Source organism: Corvus hawaiiensis, chromosome 3 (assembly GCF_020740725.1).
Source record: "Corvus hawaiiensis isolate bCorHaw1 chromosome 3, bCorHaw1.pri.cur, whole genome shotgun sequence".
NCBI classification, from domain to species: domain Eukaryota; kingdom Metazoa; phylum Chordata; class Aves; order Passeriformes; family Corvidae; genus Corvus; species Corvus hawaiiensis.
This window is the reverse complement of record NC_063215.1, coordinates 1,223,124-1,245,554: the sequence shown is the minus strand read 5'-3', so window position 1 is coordinate 1,245,554 and position 22,431 is coordinate 1,223,124. Positions and strand designations below refer to the sequence as shown.

General features: G+C 61.3%; 2 protein-coding genes across 8 annotated transcripts in view; one reads left to right on the top strand and one right to left on the bottom strand.

Annotated features, from left to right (window-relative positions):
• SCARA5 (scavenger receptor class A member 5) overlaps positions 1 to 19,636 on the bottom strand; it is a 34,612-nt gene extending 14,976 nt beyond the window's left edge. Inside the window, exons 1-5 of one of the 4 annotated variants that reach the window (XM_048298377.1) lie at positions 19,535 to 19,636; positions 15,195 to 15,324; positions 11,824 to 11,936; positions 7,817 to 7,945; positions 2,201 to 2,875 (exon numbers count right to left, since the gene is read on the bottom strand). In XM_048298377.1, coding sequence (XP_048154334.1) covers positions 2,201 to 2,875; positions 7,817 to 7,945; positions 11,824 to 11,935 — 916 coding nt within the window. In that variant the 5' untranslated portion in view covers position 11,936; positions 15,195 to 15,324; positions 19,535 to 19,636. Of the gene's footprint in view, positions 1 to 2,200; positions 2,876 to 7,816; positions 7,946 to 11,823; positions 11,937 to 13,519; positions 13,755 to 15,194; positions 15,328 to 19,534 lie in introns of those variants that run through there. The other 3 variants (XM_048298378.1, XM_048298376.1, XM_048298379.1) reach the window with 3 other exon arrangements.
• A 918-nt stretch (positions 19,637 to 20,554) lies between these two features.
• The window catches only part of OTOF (otoferlin), an 80,721-nt gene continuing 78,844 nt past the window's right edge, over positions 20,555 to 22,431 (top strand). For all 4 annotated transcript variants that reach the window (XM_048298855.1, XM_048298854.1, XM_048298857.1 and 1 more), the window contains exon 1: positions 20,555 to 20,715. In XM_048298855.1, coding sequence (XP_048154812.1) covers positions 20,637 to 20,715 — 79 coding nt within the window. In that variant the 5' untranslated portion in view covers positions 20,555 to 20,636. The remainder of the gene's footprint in view (positions 20,716 to 22,431) is intronic.

Genomic DNA, 22,431 nt, shown 5'->3' with positions numbered 1-22,431 from the left:
GGACTCCAGACCCCAGGGATGGATCCCAGATCCCAGGGAATGAGCTCCAGATGCTGGGAATGGACACTTCCAGGGATGGGGCAGCCACAGTTTTTCCGGGATCCTGCCAGGGATGGTCCCATCCTCCCATCCCCGGGAACAGCTGTTGGGACGGGACACGGGGAGCGGCTGGGCTGAAGGAAAACTGGGAAGGGCAGCTGGGAGAGGCTCCCGACCATTCCCAGCTGTTCCCACCCCGCAGCTCCTGAGGTTCGCACCCGGGAAATCCCGTTCCTGCTGCATCCCAGCTTCCCACCCTCCAATCCCAGGATTTTCTGATGGATGGGACCGTCCTGTCACCCTTGGGACCTGCTGGGATCCCACCCAGGGATTGCACCAGCAGATCCAGGCGGGCAGTGGATCCCGGGAATTCTCCCACCCGGTGACTCCCAAGACCCCAAAATTCCTCTGTGTTGTCCTTCCCGAGCCCCGGGAGGTGCTTGGAGCAATCCTTGGATGCTGGAGAGGAGCCCGGCGACCTTCCCAAGCCGCCATCGCCCAAATCCAGGATCCAGGATCCAGAGGCCGGGAGAGCTGAGGATCTGGGAGAAGGAAAAGGGCCCCCGAGGCAGGCAGGGAATGGCTCAGCCAAATCCGTCCGGGAACACGGCGGACTCACCCAAGGACAGCTGGAGCTGGGATGGAGCCAGCTGGGCACAAGGCCTCCAAAATTATCCATGGGATGGGAACAGAGGGAAGCTTGGGATGCCAGGAATGTGTCAGGGCTGCTAAATCCGGTGCCGGCCCTTGCCAAGGGATTTGTTTTGGGATAAAGTGGTTCCAGGGCTGTTGGGCTCCGTGATGGATCCCATCCTTGGTGGCTTCATCCCAGAGCAGGTGACATCATTCCCATGGATGGGGAGGGAAAAGAGGGATCCGAGGAGGGGGGAAATACGGAAACATCGCAGCAGTTGGGGTTAGGGTGATCCCAGCATCCCAAAACCAGGGATCGGGAGCCAACATCCCCAAGGGATGAGGGAAAGGACCCCCAGGAGCTGTTGGTGTTCCAGGGGGATGGATCTCCTGGAGCTGCTGGGGACCGGCCACAGCAGCTGGGAAAAGGGAACAAGTGCCTCGGCACCAGCCCGGCCTTTCCAGCTGGAATTCCAGAGCCTGGGAATAGATCCCAGACCCTACTCCAGACCCTGGGATGGATCCTAGAGCGTGGAATTCCAGCTGGAAGCACCAGGAACGAGCAACAGCCACGGGGCCTGCGCAGGTGCAACCAGCGGGAAACGGGACAGGAGCTGCTCCCACGCTCCTGCTCCCCCCGGAGCTTCCACTGGGACCTCCTGGATTTGTCCATGGGGCGTGTCCCTCCCTGGCACAGCATTCCCAGAGAAGCTGCAGCTGCCCCTGGATCCCTGGGAGTGTCCAAGGATGGGGCTTGGAGCAGCCTGGGCCAGTGGAAGATGTTGGAGTTGGAATAGGATGGGATTGAAGGTCCCCACGCAAACCATTCCGGGATTTGGGAAGGGCTGGGGGTGGAAAAGGAGGAGAAGATGGGATGGGAGAAGCTGTTTTTTCCTGGCATCTTTGAGGGAACCTTGGGAGCTTTGTTCCTAACCATGGATGGGGAATATTTGGAGAGTCCAAGGGGCTGGAGACACCTGAGCAGGGATGGATGGGGGCCCTTCTGGGAGAGCCCCGGAGGGGCTGGAGCGTGTCCAGGGCAGGGAACGGAGCTGGGAAGGGGCTGGAGCAGCAGGAGCGGCTGAGGGAGCTGGGAAAGGGGCTCAGCCTGGAGCAAAGGAGGCTCCGGGGGGACCTTTTCCCTCCCCAAAGCTCCATGAGAAGTTGAAGCCAGGTGGGAGTTGGGCTCTGCTCCCGGGAAAAAAGAAATGGGATGAGGAAACGGCCTCGGGCTGTGCCAGGGAAGGTTTAGTCGGATATTGGGAACAATTCCTTCGTGGAAAGAGTTGTGAAGGATTGGAACAGACCCAGGGAGGTTTGGTGCCCCCAATCCTGGAGGGATCCAAATCCACGTGGATTTGGGGGGACATGGATCAGTGGTGGCCAACGCTTGGACTCCAGGACCTCGGAGAGCATTTCCAACCTCAACAACTCCCCGATTCTCCAACCCCCGGTGCATTGACCCGCATCCCACAGGACCACGGGGACCATTCCCAATCCCACCCCTCTCCCGGCGGGCTCCGCTCACCGCGGATCACGGAGATGTTCCGCAGCGCCGTGGAATGCTCCCAGTCCTTCATGCGCAGCTCCTCGGTGACGTTGTTGAGCACGTCCAGCTCCAGCCTCAGCTGCCGCTCCATGGCCGCGTGCTCCGTCCGCATCCGCCGCGCGTCCGCGCTGGCGTTCCCCAGGAGCCCCTGCAGGTCCCGGAGCCGGGAATGGTGCACGCGGACGTCGTAGGAGAAGCTGCGGTTCATGGAATCCACGGCCCCGGCCAGGACCGTCACCTGCTCGCCCAGGGCTTCCAGCCGCCCGCCCAGGTGGCCCAGGAGGCGCTCGTGGTGCTCCAGGAGCAGCCGGCTGCTGTTGCCGTCCACGGAGAGCCGCGACAGCTCCAGCTGGGCCGCGTCGCTCTGCTGGCTCAGGGAATCCCAGAGCCGGGACACGGATCGGTCCGTCTGGCTCGCCTGGCTCTGGAGGCTCCACAGGAGCCCCTCCAGCCTCTGGAGCGATCCCGTCAGCAGGAACAGCGAGTCCGAGTGGTTCTGCAGGAGGTCCTGGAGCCGCCAGATGTGCTCCAGGAGGTCGCCCTTGGGAAGGGGGTGCAGCAGCTGCAGCTGCAGGTCCCGGAAGGTCTCGTTGAGCCGGTGGACGTTTCCCAGCAGCGCCTTCAGGTCCTCGGGGGACGGCTGTGGCCGGGACACTGGGATGGAGGGAGAGCAGCGGGAGGTCAGGAAGAACCCTTGGAGGTGGGATCCTCCCAAGGTCGTTCCCGGTTCCTCGGCGCCTGGAGGTGGAATTCCCACCCCAAAAAGGTTCCCCACCATCAGCCCCTCCTGGAATCCAAGGCGAGGAGGAGGAAGTGCTGGAGAATCCTGGAATGGCTTGGGCGGGAAGGAACCGTAAAGCTCATCCCATTCCACCTGGATAGGGACACTTTCCCGTGATCCCAGCGTGCTCCAAGCCCCATCCAGCCTGGCCTTGGCCACTCCCAGGGATCCAGGGGCAGCCACAGCTTCTCTGAGAATTCCAGCCCAGCCGGGAATTCCTTCCCAAGATCCCACCCCAAGCTCCCCTTTCCCACTGGGAAGCCATTCCCTGCCTCCTGCCCCTCCAGCCTTTATCCCAAATCCCAGCTCTCCTGGAGCTCCTTTAGGCTCGGGAAGGGGCTCCAAGCTCTCCCTGGAGCTCAGGGTTTTCCTTGGAGCTGCATCCCATGGGATTTCCCTGCTGGAAAACAGAACCTCAGCCTGGAGCCATCCCAGCGGCTCCCAAGGATCCCAGAATGCTTTGGGTGGGAAGGGACCTCAAATCCCATCCCATTCCAACCTCGACCCCTTCCCCTATCCCAGGCGGCTCCAATCCCATCCAGCCTTTCCTTGGACACTTCCATGGACACTGCACCGACGGAGATGTCCCTGGAAGGTGTCACCTGCCTCAGGAGGGACAGCCACAGCCCTGGGATTTTCCAGGTGGTTCCCGATGTTCCAGAGCTCTGCCAGAGCCCGGCTGCCGGGATCATCTGCTTTTCCTTGCTCCAAACAGACCCAATCCCGGCTTCTTCCCACCCGGAGCTTTGGATTCGAGTGTTTACAGTCCGGTTTCCCTTCTGGATGCGGATCCTGGATCCGAGCTCGGCCCTGGCTCCCAGATTTCCTCGGCGCTGGGTGTGGTTTGCTGGTGGCTTCCAAGAACCACATCCCGCAAATCCGGGGCTGCCAGGGCTCTTCCCGAGGGACAAACCCAACCCAGCTCTGGAGTATTCCTATCCAAGGGCTGCCAGGGCTCTTCCCGAGGGACAAACCCAATCCAGCTCTGGAGCATCCCCATCCAAGGGCTGCCAGGGCTCTTCCTGAGGGAATAAACCCAGCCTGGCTCTGGAGCATCCACATCCCCATCCAAGGGCTCAGGATCATCCCCATCCCAAGGGCTGCCAGGGCTCTTCCCAAGGGATGAAACCCATCCTGGTTCAGGATCATCCCCATCCCAGGGCTCCCAGGGCTTCCAGGGCTCTTCCCAAGGGAGGAAACCCACCCCAGAGTTGGGCTTGGGTGTCTCCCTCGGGAAGGGTCCTGGAATTCCCTGCGATGGGGATGGAGATGCTCCGGGGCCGGGGTGGGTTTCCTCCTTTGGGAAGAGCTTCGACAGCCCTTGGATAGGGATACTCTGGATGTGGGTTAGGTGTCTCCCTCAGGAAAGGTCCTGGAATTCCCTGGGATGGGGATGTGGGTGCTCCGGAGCATCCCTACCCAAGGATTGTCAAAGCTCTTCCCAATGGAGACACCCAGCCCAGCTCTGGAGCATCCACATCCCCATCCCGGGAATGCCAGGGCTCTTCCCAAGGGAAACACCCAAATCAGAGTATCCCTATCCAAGGGCTTCCAGGGCTCTTCCCAAGGGATGAAACCCACCCTGACTCTGGAGCATCCGCATCCCGATTCCTGCATCCCGCATTCCGGGGCCACCAGGAATCCCAAGGGAACAAACCGACCCCGGCTCCGGATCATCCCCATCCCACATCCTGAGGCTCTTCCTGAGGGAGAAATCCCACCCCAGCTCCAGAGCATGACACCCCCACCTCTGTATCCCAGCTGGCAGAGAATTCCAGACTCCAAACCCTTCCCGGCCCCGCACCAAATCCCAGAATTTCAAGGCAGGGTTCAGAGAGGAAACCTGGGAATTTGGGGAGAACCTCCTGCCTTCAGTGGCCCCAGGTGCCCAGTAAATCCCAATCCCAAATCCCAGCACCCCACTGCATCCCAAAAATGCTGATCCGGGCAGGGGAATATCAGACAAGGGAATATTCCTCAGCCTCAGACTGGGAAGCTCCAAGCCAAGCCCACAAAAACAACGGGAATTGGGGTTTTTTCCTGAAATAAAATCAACTCTTCCTGTTTTCCTTTGGGCTTGGGCTGGAGCGGAACCGCCACAATTCTATGGAGGAGAAATGGAGCAACCTGGGATGGGAGAATTCCCTGCCCATGGAATGGGATGGGATGGAATGTCCCTTCCCACTCCAATGATTCCAGGATTCTGGGATGAAGGACGCTCAGAATCCGTTCAGAGGGATTTTTAGGGAAGTAAAAGGGAGGAAAAGAGAACAGAGACCCTTCCTGGAGTCCCGAGATCCCAAGTGAACCCCAGGGCTTTCCTTAAATCCCTTGGAGCCGCATCCCATGGGATTTGTGTGCCGAGAACCAGAACCGCAGCCTGGAGCCATCCCAGCAGCTCCATGGAATCCCAGACTCATGGAATGGTTTGGGTGGGAAGGGACCTTCCATCCCATCCCATTCCAACCCCGGCACCTCCCCCTATCCCAGGCTGCTCCAGGCCCTGTCCCACCTGGAATCAGGTTCTTCCAGGCATCTTTACAATCCCTGTCCATGAATCCCACCAGATGTCCCGGAATTCCGGCTGGGAGCTCCTCTCCCGGGACAGGGCGAGGTTCAGGTCCCTCTGCTCATCCCAGTTTGGCCCCGGCATCCCTGGGAGGGATCTGAGGGACTGGTGCAGGAGCTCAGGTGGAACAGATCCCATGGGAAGGATGGAAAACTACCGGGAAAAACATTCCTTGAGGAAAAACCTTTGGGATCCGTGGGATTTTATCGTTATCGATCGATGATGAGAGGGAACGGCCTCAAGTTTTGCCGGGGAAAGCTCAGGTTGGAATCAGGAACGATTCCCTAATGGAAAAGGTCGGCCGGGGCTGGAATCCCCATTCCTGGAGGGATTCAAATCCATGTGGATGTGGCACGTGGGGACACGGGTCAGGGCTGGGAATGGTTGGACTCAAGGGGGGGTCCAAGGAATTTTCCAGCCTCAATGATTCCATGGAAAAGTTGGAGATTGGAGCCCCAACCTCAAGCTCAGAGGCTTTTTAATGGATTGGGAGGAGCAGGGACAGGGATGTAGGGAATGGGAATTCCCAGGTGCCACCTGAGCTCCATGCGGAAAATTCCGGCTCCAGGACGGAAAAGATCCCATTCCCACTGCTCCCAGTGTTTCCGTGGATTTTTGGCACTGACCCTTTCCCAACATCTTTTCCGAGGACGGTCACCTGCCCCAGCGGGATCTCAAACAATTCCTGGCCACACCCACCCCAAAACATTCCCGGGCAGGTTGGATGGGGCTTGGAGCAACCCGGGATGGTGGGAAGCGTCCCTATGGAATTAGGGACCTTTCCATGTCCCTTCCCACCCCAACCATTCCGTGATTCCGTGCGCCTTTCCATGCCCCTTCCCCTTGGATGGGACACGGAGCTGGAGAGGAATTCCCAGCTCTGTGTCCGTCTCCAGGAGCCCAAAAAGGGATTTTCCATAGGAAATCCGAGCCCTCCGGCATTAAAGGTGTCCATGAACATTCCCGGTTTTCCAAGGACCAACCAGCTCCAACACCTGAGGCTGTCTCCCTGCGATTCCCGGCTGGATGCGATCCCTTTATCCCACACCATCCCATGCCTGCGGTTTTCCAGCCGGGATAACCCTCTGGAAAACCCCCAGCTCGAAATTCCAGGGCTCGGCCGCATCCAAATCCAGAGGCTTGGCTTAAAATTCCAAACCTCCAGAAAGCCACAAGCACGGAGCCGATTCCCCTCGTCCCTCTGCCTCCCTTTTCCAGGATTCCGGGTGACAGCCCAGGGGCCAAAGTGGTTTTCCTGAGGTTTTCCTGGAATCCCACCAGTCCCGCCACTCCGGGAGGTGGGAATTGGAAGATTCCCGAAGCCAGAGGTTGTTGTTGTTATTCCTGGAGCTGCAGCCCGGCCCGGGACCGGAGCTTGTCCCGAATCCATGGCATCCCTCGCTCCGGGATCCGCCGGCCAACAACAACAACATCCAAACAATGCGAGGCAAGGGATCGCTGGGAGAGGCCTCAAAATTCCAGCAAAATCTTCTCCAGCCTTTCCCATCCCTCGGAGAACACCAAGGGGAAATTTGGGATGGAAAAGGGGGGGGGGGGTTCACATCCCTTCCCGCCATGGATAACGGGATAAGCGCTGGGAAGGAGGGATGGGAACGAGGAGCTGATCCATGGAGGTGGCGTTTCCCACCCATCAAGGGAAATCTTGGGATTGGGGATTAAACCAGGAATTTCCCAAATTTCTTCCAGGAGGACAAGGGAGGGGGAACAAGCCTGAGGCAGCGCGGATCCCACGGAATGTGTGTGCCGGGATGAGCTGGGTAATTCCTGGGGGCTGGGTGGGAATTCCAGGCATTCCCAAGGGCCTTCGCCATCCCTGCACTCACCAAAATTCGGGAAAGGGGAGGCAGGAGGCCTGGAATGTGCCAGGATAACGCCCTGCCTGCATCCCATCATCCTTATCCCAGGAAAAGCCAGCTGGGAACGGCTGACGGGAGGCAGTTCCCGAACCTCTCCCGAGCCTCAGCATTCCCAGTGCTCCACCCTCAAACCCTGCAGCAATTCCAGCCTCAGGGATTCCATCCCGGCCGCTCCCGATGCTCCGCGCGGAGCCAGATCAGGCTCAAGCTCTTGATCCCAAGGAGCTCAGAGCTCCTTGGAGTTCTGCTGGATCCCAACTTTTCCTCCCCTGCATGGCCTGGAAAACCCTCCCGAGCCGGGATTCCAAGCCCATGGATGGATGCTCCTGGCTCTGGGAGCCTCCCGGGAGGAGCCGGCCCGGCCTCACCTGCCAGGATGAAGATTCCGACCAGGATGAGGAGCACGAGGAGGTAAAGTCCCACCACGGAATATTTCAGCGCCGCCACGGAGCCCATCCGGCCACAGCATCCCGAGGCCTTCATCCTCCGGCCGGGATCTGCGGGACAGAGCAGGACACGGGCTGATGGAGGCCTTGGAATGCTGCGGGAATGTTGGGATCACCCCTACAAGGGAGGGGAGCAGCACCGGGGGCTCCATCCCTGGGAGTGTCCAAGGAAAGGCTGGATGGGATTGGAGCAGCCTGGGATAGGGGAAGGGGTCGGGGTTGGAATGGGATGGGATTTGAGGTCCCTTCCCACCCAAAGCATTCCGGGATCCCCGGGAGCCGCTGGGATGGCTCCAGGCTGGGGTTCCCAGCAGGCAAATCCCGTGGGATGCAGCTCCAAGGAAAACCCTGAGCTCCAGGGAGAGCTTGGAGCCGCTTCCCGAGCCTAAAGGGGCTCCAGGAGAGCTGGGATTTGGGAAAGGGCTGGAGGGGCAGGAGGCAGGGAATGGCTTCCCAGTGGGAAAGGGGAGCTTGGGGTGGGATCTTGGGAAGGAATTCCCAGCTGGGAGGGTGGGGAGGGGCTGGACGGGAATTCCCAGAGAATCCCTGGATCCCTGGGAGTGGCCAAGGAAAGGTTGGAGCTCCCTGGGATAGGGAAAGGTGTCCCTGCCCCTGGAATGGGATGGGATTTCAGGTCCCTTCCCACCCGATCCATTCCCTGCTGGATCCTGGCAGGATCACAGGATTGCCGGGAGCCCGGATTCGCCCTTTCCCAGATCCGAGCGTTCCCAAGGAGACACCAACAGAAGATGCAGGAAGAGCCCAGAATTCCCACCCGGAGCCCTGGGTGCCTCCATCCCGGTGTTTCGTGCTCCTTGGAGCTCCGAGGCTCCGACCCAGAGCCCCTCATCCCACAGGAGAGGGGGAACCCCAAATCCAAACCTCCTGGATGGGGACCTCGCTGATCCCGGCCGGATCCAGCCCGGACCATCCCTGCCGGGATTTGGGATCTCATCCCTGTCCAGGAGCAATTCCCAGCTCCAGCCTGGAGCATCCCTGCCGGGATTTGGGATCTCATCCCTGTCCAGGAGCAATTCCCATCTCCAGCCCGGACCATCCCTGCCGGGATTTGGGATCTCATCCCTGTCCAGGAGCAATTCCCATCTCCAGCCCGGACCATCCCTGCCGGGATTTGGGATCTCATTCCTTTTCCAGGAGCAATTCCCATCTCCAGCCCGGACCATCCCTGCCGGGATTTGGGATCTCATTCCTTTTCCAGGAGCAATTCCCAGCTCCAGCCCGGACCATCCCTGCCGGGATTTGGGATCTCATTCCTTTTCCAGGAGCAATTCCCATCTCCAGCCCGGACCATCCCTGCCGGGATTTGGGATCTCATTCCTTTTCCAGGAGCAATTCCCATCTCCAGCCCGGACCATCCCTGCCGGGATTTGGGATCTCATTCCCTGTCCAGGAGCAATTCCCAGCTCCAGCCTGGAGCATCCCTGCCGGGATTTGGGATCTCATTCCTTTTCCAGGAGCAATTCCCAGCTCCAGCCTGGAGCATCCCTGCCGGGATTTGGGATCTCATTCCCTGTCCAGGAGCAATTCCCAGCTCCAGCCCGGACCATCCCTGCCGGGATTTGGGATCTCATTCCCTGTCCAGGAGCAATTCCCAGCTCCAGCCTGGAGCATCCCTGCCGGGATTTGGGATCTCATTCCCTGTCCAGGAGCAATTCCCAGCTCCAGCCTGGAGCATCCCTGCCGGGATTTGGGATCTCATTCCTTTTCCAGGAGCAATTCCCAGCTCCAGCCTGGAGCATCCCTGCCGGGATTTGGGATCTCATTCCTTTTCCAGGAGCAATTCCCAGCTCCAGCCTGGAGCATCCCTGCCGGGATTTGGGATCTCATTCCCTGTCCAGGAGCAATTCCATCCCTGCCCGGCGATGGCCGGGTGGGATCTCGCCCCATCCATGGGGCCGGAGCTCAGATCCCGGTGGGATCTCGCTACTCCTTGGAATTCCGGAGATGGAACCGATGGACTGCGGGAGGGGTCCCAGCATTCCAGGACCCTTCCCCACGGCATCCTTGTCCTTCCCAAGCTCCGCCGTTGTCCCGGTGTGTCCATCCCGGGAAAACGGCGATGTTTGGAAAAGCCTCCAGCCGGGAAAGGGTTCCGGCGGGCGGATCCCGAAACCCAGCCCGGCTTTGGAGCTCGGGAATGAGCTCAGGGATGCAGGCGGCGATCCCGAGGGAATGCGGGACGGATCTCAGCCCGCGCTCCCACCCCGGAATTCCTGGAGCCGCGGGCTGCGGGACGAGGAGAGCGGCGATGTTTTCCTGACACTCGCACTTCCAGCGGCTCCTGGGACACTCCGGGAGGAGCTGGCGGCGCGCCCCGATCCACCCACTCCCATTCCCGGCCCTTGGAAGGAGGATTTGCACAGCCCGGGCCCAGGGAAAGGCTCCGGCCGGATTCCAAGGAAAAGCGAACATTTCCTGCCCCTGCCCAGGCTCCAGGGAGCGCAGCCGCGACCCGCCCGCTCCTCGGGAAAGCGGGATGCGGGGTCCCCAAAACCCTGGAAAAGGTGCGGGAATGCTGTTCCTGGGCGGGCGCAAAGCTTGGATCCCTCTCCCGATGGATCCTCGGCCCCCCCCGGCGGGAGTTTTCCATGGATCCAGGCGGGATCCGGGTGGTGCCATCCCCAGGGACGGCCTAGTCCTGCCCCTTCCCAGAAATCTCCCTCCAGAGACCTCTCCCCCGTGGGAATGGGCTTCCCTGGAAGGTTGGGATGAGTTATGGATGAGCCCTGAGAATTCCAGGCGGACTTCCATAAAAAATCCCAAAGCCAGGGAGGTACCTCCGAGCCTTCCCGGGGAAAGGGATTTGCTGGGAATGCTGGGATCAGTCCTGGAGGCCTCCGACCCTTCCCTCCCGGCTCTCGCAGCTGTTTGCCGCTGGGAAAGGATGGGAACGGCAGGATCGGCCTGCGGGAAGCTGGGAAGAGGCGGGAGCAGGGATATCAACCTTTGGGAATGGGATCAACCCCCAGGGATGGCCTGGATGGGAAATCCACCCTCTGGATCCAAAGCTGTCCCTACCCCGGGGCTGGAGACCCCCACAGGTGCCCTTGGAATCACCTCCATGAGCCCCTTGCAGCATTCCCGGAAGGAATTCATCCGGAGCTGGATGTTCCCAGCCCCTCCCCACCCTCCCAGCCGGGAATTCCTTCCCAAGATCCCAGCCCAAGCTCCCCTTTCCCACTGGGAAGCCATTCCCTGCCTCCTGCCCCTCCTGCCCCTCTATCCCAAATCCCAGCTCTCCTGGAGCCCCTTTAGGCTTGGGAAGGGGCTCCAAGGATTCCCTGGATCTTTCCCTTCTCCAGCTGGACATTCCCAGCTCTCCCAGCCTGCCATTGGATCCAGCCCCATCCCGACTCCTCTGCGGGAAGGAATTTCAGGCTCCAGGGGCTTCCCTGGGAATCTCGGCACTCCAGGAAGGGTCTCCCTTCCCTTTTCCTCCCTTTTCTCATGCCCGACTTCCATAAAAATCCCTCGGGATGGATTCTGAGCCTCCTTGATCCCGGAATCCCGGAATGCTTTGGGTGGGAAGAGACCTTGAATCCCATCCCATTCCAACCCCGGCACCTCCCACGATCCCAGGCTGCTCCAAGCCCCTTCCAACCTTTCCTTGGACACTGCCAGGGATCCAGGGGCAGCCACAGAATCCCTGGAAAACCTGTGCTGGAGACACATCCCGGTGCTGCTCCCACCACAGGATCCATCCCCGTTTCCCAGGGAATCCTGCCTGGACGCCGGAGCTGAGCACGGAGCTCATTCCGGACACCTCTGCCCACGTGGAGCCGAATCCGGAGCTCCTTCCCGAGCAATCCCAGCTCCCAGGAGCTCTCCGTGCTCCCATTGCCCCCGTGATCCAGAGGTGGATCCGGAGGTGGATCCGGAGGTGGATCCGGAGGTGGATCCGCCCTCACCGTCCTCGCAGAGGTTCAGCTTGGAAAGGCTCCTTCCCTCGAAGGGCTCCTCCAGGACGGATCCGCTCTCCCGCTCGGAGAAGGTGCGGAGATACACGGCCTTGTTCTCCATCCTGCCGGGGAAAAACGGGAATACCAGCTGGAATCGGGCGCTTGGTGTATCCCAATCCCGGCCAATCCCTGCCAGGCTCCGGCTCTGGGGTGGAGCAGGTGAGCCCCCAGCTCCGGGATCCCAAAATCAGCAGGACACGGAGCTGCTGGAGCGAGGCCGGAGGAGAACCCAGAGCTGCTCCGAGGGCTGGAGCCCCTCTGGAGCCAGGCTGGGAGAGCTGGGAATGTTCAGCTGGAGAAGGGAAGGATCCAGGGAATCCTCGGAGCCACTTCCCGAGCCTAAAGGGGCTCCAGGAGAGCTGGAATTTGGGAAAGGGCTGGAGGGGCAGGAGGCAGGGAATGGCTTCCCAGTGGGAAAGGGGAGCTTGGGCTGGGATCTTGGGAAGGAATTCCCGGCTGGGCTGGAATTCCCAGGGAATGCCCGGATCCCTGGCAGTGTCCAAGGAAAGGCTGGAGCAGCCTGGGATCATCGGGGGAGGTGCCGGCCTTGGAATGGGATGGGATTGAAGCTGCGGGGATCCCAGCCAAAGCATTCCGGGATTCTGGGATCCAGGAGGCTCCGAATCCATGGCCAGGGGTTTTTCTGGAAGTCGGGGATGGGAAAGGGAAGGGAGAGCCTTCCTGGAGTGCCGAGATTCCCAGGGAAGGGCCTGGAGGCCGGAATTCCTTCCCGCAGAGGAGTCGGGCTGGGGCTGGATCCAATGGCAGGCTGGGAGAGGCGGGAATGGAGGGATTTCCCTGGGAAAGGGGAGCTCGGGCTGGGATCTTGGGAAGGAATTCCCGGCTGGGCTGGAATTCCCAGGGAATCCCCGGCTGCCCCTGGATCCCTGGCAGTGTCCGAGGCCAGACTGGACGGGGTTTGGAGCAGGGCCACGGATCCATGGATTCTGTTTTCCCGGGATTGTTGTGCCTCTGGTGCCGCCGGAGTTTTGTCGCAGTTAAACCAGCAGCATTCCCAGCTCCTGGTCCCGCTTCCAAGGGGGAAATGCCATCCAGGAATTCCGGGGGCTCTCTCAGAACTCGCCTGGGGAGTCCGGGGCAGGAGAATCCCCCAGGGAACGGGGACAGGGGAAGGAAAAAGGGCAGGAGCATTCCCGGGAGAACCGGGACAGAGGGATTCGGGACTGGAGCATTCCCGGGGGGAACCGGGACAGAGGGATTCGGGGCTGGAGCATTCCCGGTTGGAGAACCGGGACAGAGGGATTCGGGGCTGGAGCATTCCCGGTTGGAGAACCGGGACAGAGGGATTCGGGGCTGGAGCATTCCCGAGGGGAGAACCGGGACAGAGGGATTCGGGGCTGGAGCATTCCCGGGGGGAACCGGGACAGAGGGATTCGGGGCTGGAGCATTCCCGGGGGGAACCGGGACAGAGGGATTCGGGGCTGGAGCATTCCCGGGGGGAACCGGGACAGAGGGATTCGGGGCTGGAGCATTCCCGGGGAGAACCGGGACAGAGGGATTCGGGGCTGGAGCATTCCCGGGGGGAACCGGGACCGGAGCCTCTCCCTCCCCGCGCACCCCCCGGGGCTCGGCGGCTCCTCCAGCCCCGCTCCCGGCGCTCCCGGTCCCCGCTGTCCGCACTCACCCGCGGGCCCGAGCTCTTCCCGTGGTCTCTTCCCGGGATTTCCCTCAGTCCCCGGGATTTCCCTCAGTCCCCGGGCTGCGCCCCGGAGGTGGCCGGGACAGGAGGCCGAGGGCGGCGAGGGGACCCCCGGGGCTGAGCGGCGGCGGCTCCGCGGGGGCGCGGAGGGGCCCGGCAGCCGCCCATGGGTGCGGGGGTCCCGGCGCTGGGAGCGGGGCCCGCCCGGCCCGGAGCCTTTTGTAGGCGGGGAACGGGAGCGGGGCCGGGATCCTCCGCCCCTTCCCTCCCTCCCTCCCTCCCTCCTTCCCACCGGGGCCGGGATCCTCCGCCCCTTCCCTCCCTCCTTCCCACCGGGGCCGGGCTCCCCCCGCCGCTCCAGCACCCGCCCCGGGCCGGGAGAGGGGCAGGGGAAGAGAGAAGCGGGAATGCAGCGTCCCACGGGAGAAACGGGGCAGGAACGGGATAAGGGGAAAACGGGAGAGGAGAATCTCCCGGAGTTACCGGGATAAGGGGAACCGGGATAGGAAACGGGGATTTCCCGGGAGAAACGGGGCAGGGACATGTCCCAGGGAGGATCGGGATAGGGGGAACCGGGATAGGAGCACATCTCGGAGGTACCGGGACAGGAACCGGGGGTACCGGGCCGGGAGCATCTCCCGGGGGTACCGGGATAGGGGAAACCGGGATAGGAGCATCTCCCGGGAAAAACGCGGCGGGAACATCTGCCGGGAGTACCGGGACACGGGGAACCGGGATAGGAGCGTCCCCCGGGAAAAAATGGGGAGGAGAATCTGCTGGGAATACCCGGAGAGGGGAAACCGGGACAGGAGCACATCCCGGGGGAACCGGGCCAGGGAGAACCGGGGCAGGAGCATCCCTCGGGAAATCAGGGCAGGGGCGGGGGGGAACCGGGGCTGGAATATTCCCGGGGGAACGGGGAGAGGTGGAACCGGGGCTGGAATATTCCCGGGGGAACGGGGAGAGGAGGAATCGGGGCTGGAATATTCCCGGGGGAACGGGGAGAGGCGGAACCGGGGCTGGAATATTCCCGGGCGAATCGGGGCTGGAATATTCCCGGGGGAACGGGGAGAGGTGGAACCGGGGCTGGAATATTCCCGGGGGAACCGGGAGAGGCGGAATCGGGGCTGGAATATTCCCGGGCGAATCGGGGCTGGAATATTCCCGGGGGAATCGGGAGAGGCGGAACCGGGGCTGGAATATTCCCGGGGGAATCGGGGCTGGAATATTCCCGGAGGAATCGGGGCTGGAATATTCCCGGAGGAATCGGGAGAGGGAAAACCGAGGCCGGAACATTCCCGGGGGAAGCAGGGGCTGGAATATCCCCAGGGAAGAGAAGCAGGAGCGTCCCCCCAGGTGGAAAAGGGCGGAGTTTCCCCCTGGAATTCCTTCCCGGAGGGAACGAGGCGGATCCGTGTCCCAGCTCCAGGGAATTCCCATCCTTCCACTCCCAATTCCCGGCCGGCAGGAGCATCCAAAACCCCGGGAATGGGGAGAGGAGCGCTGAATCCGCAGGGAAACTGAGGCACGGAGAGTCTGGGATGATCCCAAACTCCTCGGCCGCGGCTCGGTGGGAGCAGGGAATGACAATCCGGGATGAAGGGAAGGGCCAGGATTTGTCCTTTATCCCAGGAAAGGCGAAAAAGTGGAAATATTTCACTGGATTTCGGGAGATTCCAGCGGGACCGAGCGTTCGGAGCTTTTCCTCCTCCTCGGTTTCCATCCATGGATTTGTTCTGGGATGGGTCCGGGTTGGATTCCGGCACGGGGGAGCCTCGCCCTGCGGGATTCTGCTGGAAAAGAGGAACGAGAGAGGAAAAACGGGATTTAAAGCGATTAAAACGGGATAAAAGCTGCTCCGGAGACGGGAATGACTTCTGGTGCCAGCGGAGGTCAAACCCATCCCATGGAATCATGGAATTGTTGAGGTGGGAAAAGCCCTTGGAGATGAGGAAATCCAGCCGGGAGGGAACACGGAAGCAGTCGGGATCCGAGCTGGTTTTTTGGGAATGTGGAGCAGGAAAAGAGCCCCAAAATCCCTTCCCAAACCCTCTCCCAGCAACCCCGCGGATCCCCGGGAGGAAAAGCTGGATCAGACTTGGGAGCAAATCCCAAATCCTGCAGATCCTGTGGCGGCCCCCGGATCCCTGGAAGCGTTCCCAGGCCGGGCTGGAGCAGCCTGGGATCAGGGAATGTGTCCCAGCCCATGGAATGGGGGTGGATTTAAGGGCCCTTCCCACCCAAACCTCTCCGTGATGCGAATTCCATGAGGAATTTCCCTTTCCATGGTTTTCCTGGCGATGTTTTCCTGCAGGAATCTCTCTCCGAGCCGGTGCCCGACTCCAGGCTGGTGATTTGATGGAAAGCGCACCGGGATTCCCAGGGATTTTCGGATGGGATTTGGATCCTGGGCGTTGCACCAAGGGAGGTCCAGGTTGGATTTTGGGAACGATTCCTGCCTGGAAAGGTTTTCCAGCCCTTCCAGCTGCCCGGGGCGGGGCTGGAGCCCCCATTCCCGGTGGGATCGAAATCCCTGTGGATTTGGGGTGGGAGCTGGAACCGGGGTGGCCCCGGCAGTGCCGGGAATGGTTGGATCCATGGGCTCCGAGGCCTTTTCCAAGCTCAGCAATTCCATGGTTTTATGGACAAGGGGCCTCCCCCAGCTCTGCAGGAGCAGGAATTCCTTCCCAAATCCCACTTTCCAGGATGAAACGATTCCTTTCCATGATTCCCCCGCCTCCAATCCCTGCTCCAGCGCTGCCATCCCGATATTCCAGCGGCTGCGATCGGGAGGGATCTCCCGCTGCGGATCCCACACGAACGGGGAATCGCCGAGCGCCGGGACACCGGGAATGGATCCCACCGGCAATGGATCCCACCGGGAATGGATCCCACCGGCAATGGATCCCACCGGCAATGGATCCCGGGGCGGGCGGGCAGGGGTGGCTGGGATCTTGGGAAGCGATTCCTCCCTCCGGGAGCTTCCAGGGACGCAATTCCCGAGCTCCTGGGGCCCCCTAAAGGCCCGCATTGGGAGCGAGCCCGGGAGTGGGAAAAATCCACGGAAAGGCCCCAAAATCCCTCCCTTGGAATCTCAGACGGGAGCGCGGAGCCGGCCCGGATCCAAAGGGGGATTCGGGATCGCCCGTTCCAGGTGGGAACATCCCCGAAGCCCAAAAGGAGCTCCGGGATCAGATCCCGGCCCTGCCTGGCCGGGGCAGCGCTGAGATTCCGCCCTTCCCGTTAAAGATCCCACAGAATTCCCGGATCCCCGGGGGTTTTCCTGCATTTCCCTCCTCTTCCCTGCTTTTCCCAGCTTTTTCTTCCTCTTTTTGTTTCATTTTTCTTCGTTTACCCCCTTTTCTTTTGGCCTTCATTCCCACCTTTCCCTTCTTTCCCCTTTTCTCCCCTTCTCCCTCTCTTTTTCCCATTTTTCCTTTGCTTTTCCCCATTTTCCTGCTGTTTTCCTTCATTTTTACCCTTTCTCCTCAGTTTTCCCTTTGTTTTTCCCCATTTTTCCCGGTGTTCCCCATTTCCCCCCCCCCTCCCCCCCCAGCGCATCGGGGGGGTTTTGGGGAAACCCCAAATTGGGGGGGATTTGGGGGTCGGGAACACCGGGAAAAATGGGGAAAAACAAAGGGAAAACTGAGGGAAAAGGGTAAAAATGGAGGGGAAAAAAGACAGGAAAATGGGGAAAAGCAAAGGAAAAATGGGAAAAAAGCAAAGGGAAAACTGGGGGGAAAGGGGTAAAAATGAAGGAAAACAGCAGGAAATGGGGAAAAGTGAAGGAAAAATGGGGGAAAGCAAAGGAAAATGAGGAAAAGAGAGGGAGAAGGGGAGAAAAGGGGAAAGAAGGGAAAGGTGGGAATGAAGGCCAAAAAAAAAGGGGAAAGACAAAGAAAAATGAAACAAAAAGAGGAAGAAAAAGCTGGGAAAAGCAGAGAAGAGGAGGGAAATGCAGGAAAACCCCCGGGGATCCGGGAATTCTGTGGGATCTTTAACGGGAAGGGCGGAATCTCAGCGCTGCCCCGGCCAGGCAGGGCCGGGATCTGATCCCGGAGCTCCTTTTGGGCTTCGGGGATGTTCCCACCTGGAACGGGCGATCCCGAATCCCCCTTTGGATCCGGGCCGGCTCCGCGCTCCCATCTGAGATTCCAAGGGAGGGATTTTGGGGCCTTTCCGTGGATTTTTCCCACTCCCGGGCTCGCTCCCAATGCGGGCCTTTAGGGGGCCCCAGGAGCTCGGGAATTGCGTCCCTGGAAGCTCCCGGAGGGAGGAATCGCTTCCCAAGATCCCAGCCACCCCTGCCCGCCCGCCCCGGGATCCATTGCCGGTGGGATCCATTGCCGGTGGGATCCATTCCCGGTGGGATCCATTGCCGGTGGGATCCATTCCCGGTGTCCCGGCGCTCGGCGATTCCCCGTTCGTGTGGGATCCGCAGCGGGAGATCCCTCCCGATCGCAGCCGCTGGAATATCGGGATGGCAGCGCTGGAGCAGGGATTGGAGGCGGGGGAATCATGGAAAGGAATCGTTGCATCCTGGAAAGTGGGATTTGGGGAAGGAATTCCCGGCCGGGAGGGTGGGGAGGGACTGGGCTGGAATTCCCAGAGAATTCCCCCTCCTTTTTGGGGGGGTTTATCCCGGTTTTGGGGTTTATTTTGGGATTTGGCCTCGTTTTGGGGGGAGGCTCGTTCCGGTCCGGTATTGAAATGATCCCAAATAATCACCGGAATTCCGGAGCCAACGAGCCCGGGAGCCAAAGCCAAAACCATGGATTTTCTTGAAATGATCCCAAATAATCGCTGGAATTCCGGAGCGGGAAATGTGGATTTTATGGAACAGGGAATGCGGGAGAGAGGGACGGGAAAAGGCAGAGAAAGGGCCGGGAACGAGGTGCGGGGACAGAAGGAGGGACAGAGCCAAGGAAATGTCCCCATCCCGGGATCCCGCTGGATCCACGCCCTGGGGATCCTCCCGGGATGGGGCAGAATTCCCGAAAAGCGCAAATCCCGTGGATTCACAGGTGGAAACGGCCCGGTTTGTCCTGGGATGGGGCAGAATTCCCGAAAAACACAAATCCCATGGATTCATAGGTGGGAACGCCCGGGAGCCTCCTGGGATGGGGAAGATTTGGGGTCTCTGGGGTCCCTTTGCGGTCTGGGGGAAATTTGGGGTCTGGGGGCGCTTTGGGGTCTGGGGGCGCTTTGGGGTCTCTGGGACAGTGCCCGCTCCTCCCCCAGGGACCTCACTGGGGGAGCTGCACCCCCACTTTGGGGTGATTTATCCCATTTTCGGGGCCGTTGCAGGGCTGCACTCCACTTTGGGGTGATTTATTCCATTTTTGGGGCCGTTGTAGGGCTGCACCCCCATTTTGGGGTGATTTATCCCATTTTTGGTGCTGTTGCATGGCTGCACCCCCACTTTGGGGTGATTTATCCCATTTTCGGGGCCGTTGCAGGGCTGCACTCCACTTTGGGGTGATTTATTCCATTTTCGGGGCCGTTGCAGGGCTGCACCCCCACTTTGGGGTGATTTATCCCATTTTTGGGACTTTTGCATAGCTGCACCCCCGTTTTGGGGTGATTTATCCCATTTTTGGGGCCGTTGCAGGGCTGCACCCCCATTTTGGGGTGGTTTATCCCAACTCCAGCAATTTTCCCAGCCTCAACAATTCCACAATTCCCGGATTCCAGGAGCAGCCGCCTCCTCCCAGCCCCGCTCCCCGCATTCCAGCGGCTCCATCCTCATCGCTCCCGCTTTTCCTTGGGGTCCCTCCCTCTGTTCTCGGGACACCAAGAGAATTCCCAACCCCCTCATCCTGCCCAGGGCAGGGCTGGGGTCCCCATTCCTGGAGGGATTTCAGATCCCTGTGGATTTGGGGGGACCTGGATCAGGGGTGGCCTGGAGGGGGGGGGGCGGTTGGGCTTTTCCAGCCCGAAGAATTCCAGGATTCCCGGAGCTTTCCCGCTCGCTCCTCTCCCTCTGGCGCTGACGCTCACCTGGGTTCGCTCTTCCCAACAGAGGCGGGGCCGGCTCAGCTCCTCCTCGACATTCCCGGGAATTTTGGGAAGGGCAGGCGGGGGGTGCTCGCCCTTATCCCGAGGTTGCAGCCTCGTGGAGCCGTGCCTCAGTTTCCCCATTCCCGGCCTCCCGCGGCTGGGAAGGGAAGGGAAGGGAAGGGAAGGGAAGGGAAGGGAAGGGAAGGGAAGGGAAGGGAAGGGAAGGGAAGGGAAGGGAAGGGAAGGGAAGGAGAAGGAGGGAGGGAAGGGAAGGAGAAGGAGGGAGGGAAGGAGAAGGAGGGAGGGAAGGGAAGGGAGCGGTGGGAGGGGTTCGAGGGAGGGGAGGGGCGGCCCCGCTGCTGAATAATTCAGCGCTGGCAGCGGAGGAAGCTCCGCACCGGGACCGGGACCGCACCGAGCTGAGCTCCGGAGCGCGGCACCGGCACCGAGACCACACCGGGACCGGCACCGCACCGAGCCGAGCTCCGGAGCGCGGCACCGAGACCGGAGCGGCACCGGCACCGCACCGGGACCTCATCAGGCTCCGGGCTCTGCACCGGGCTCCGCACCGGGCTCTGCACCGGGACCGCACCGGGACCACACCGGGCTCCGCACCGGGACCACATAAGGCACCGGACACTGCACCAGGACTGCACCGGGCACCTCGCTCTGCACCGGGCACCTCGCTCTGCACCGGGCTCTGCACCGGGACCGCACCGGGACCGCGTCAGGCACCGGGAACCGCCCCGGGACCACCTCGGGCTCCGCTCCGAGACCGCCCCGGCACCACCCCGAGCTCTGCACCGAGCACCGGGCACCGCAGCTGGATCGCATCAGCCACCGGGACCGCCTCGGGACTGCCCCGGGCACCTCGATCCGCCCCGGGACCGCCCCGGGCTCTGCTCCGAGACCGCGCCGGGACCGCCCCGAGCACCTCGATCCGCACCGGGACCGCCCCGAGCACCTCGATCCGCACCGGACCCGCCCGGAGCACCTCGATCCGCACCGGGACCACCCCGAGCACCTCGATCCGCGCCGGGACCGCCCCGAGCCCGCCCCGGCGCCCCCCGGCCCCGTCCCGAGCCCCCCGCAGGGTCCCCCCATGGCTCTGGTGCTGCAGCTCCGCTCCGTCTCCGGCCTGCGCGGCAAAGGCGACCGCATCGCCAAGGCGGCGTTCCGGGGTACCGGGAGCGGGGACGGGAATTTGGGATCGGGGTTTGGGCCGCCGGAATGTGGGGACAGGATTAGTGGAGCAGGATTTGGGGTGCAGGAATTGGGGGAGAGGGATTTGGGGTGCAGGATTTGGGGTGCAGGATTTGGGGGGAAGGATTTGGGGGGAAGGATTTGGGGGAGCGGGATTTGGGAGTGAGGCTTCGAGGAACAGGATTTGGGGTGCAGGATTTGGGGTGCAGGGTTTGAGGGAAAGGATTTGGGGACAGGATTTGGGGAACGAGATTTGGGGTGCGGGATTTTGGGGTCAGGATTTGGGGGGCAGGGTCTGAGAGACAGGGTTTGGGGGAAGGATTTGGGGGACAGGATTTTGGGGAGCGGGATTTGAGGGGCAGGGCTCGAGGGGGAGGATTTGGAGGCAGGAATTTGGGATTTTGGGAGCAGGATTTGGGGAGTGGGATTTGAGGGACAGGATTTTGGGAGCAGGGTTTGGGTGCAGGATATGGGGGGCAGGATTTTGGGGGGGTGCGGGATTTGGGATGCAGGATTTTGGGGGATCAGTATGTGGGGAGTGGGATTTGGGGGACAGGATTTTGGGGAGACAGGATTTTGTGGGGGCGGGATTTGGGGTGCAGGAATTGGGGGAGAAGGATTTGAGGGATCGGGATTTGGGGAGCAGGATTTTAGGGGGACAGGATTTGGGGGAGCAGGATTGGGGGATGGGATTTGGGAGCAGGATTGGGGGGTGGGATTTGGGGGAGCAGGATTGGGGGGTGGGATTTGGGAACAGGATTTTTGGGGGCAAGGTTTGGGGTCAGGATTTGAGGGCAGGAATTTGGGAGCGGGATGTTGGGGACAGGAATTTGGGAGTGGGATGCTGGGGACAGGATTTGGCAGACGGGATTGGAGGTCAGGATCTGGGGACCCGGAATTTGGGGGGTGGGATTCGGGGACAGGATTTGGGGATCAGGATTCGGGGAGTCCCAGCATCCATCCCTGCCTCAGTTTCCCCACGCACGACCCCAAAGCGGCTCTTTTTGGGGTCCCCTCCCCACGGGTTCATCCAGGGAAAAGGGGGTGAATTCCCGGGGTGAAATTCCCGCCGGGAGCCGGGATCGTGTCCCAGCTGGAATCCGGCTGTGGGATCACGGCTTTGGAGGATCGAGGGTGCCAAGGAGAGATCCCGAAGGAATCCTGGTCTGGGATCCGGGATCAGCCGGGATTTCTCCCGAGGATTCCGCGGCTTCCGATTCCCGCCGGGATCCGCAGCAGCTCCAAAGATTTCCACGGGAAGGAGGAACAATTCTCCCGAGGATGTGGAAGTTCGAGAGCTGCCGGAGCTTTTCCAAGGCTTGGGAAAGGCTCGGGATGGGATCCCGGCTGGGGCCGGATCCCTCTTCCAGCGGCTGGGAATCCGTGGAGGCGGAGTGGGATGAGGGCAGCAAGAGCGATCCCAGCTCAGGGAAGCGGGGGAATTCCAGGAATTCCATGGCCGGCCTGGATCAGCTTTCCCTGCTCTTAACGACCTTGGGATCATTAACCAGGGCCAATTAACCCTCAGTTCCCTGTGCTGCTTCCCAGCGCCAAGAAAATCCCCGGGAAGAGGTGGAATTCCCGGCTAACTCGGAGCCTGGAGCAATCCCAGCAGCGGGAATGGGATGCAGGGCGGGAAAAGCCACCTTGGATTTTCCCAGTGAGCTCTGGGAGATCCCAAATTTCCAGTTTGG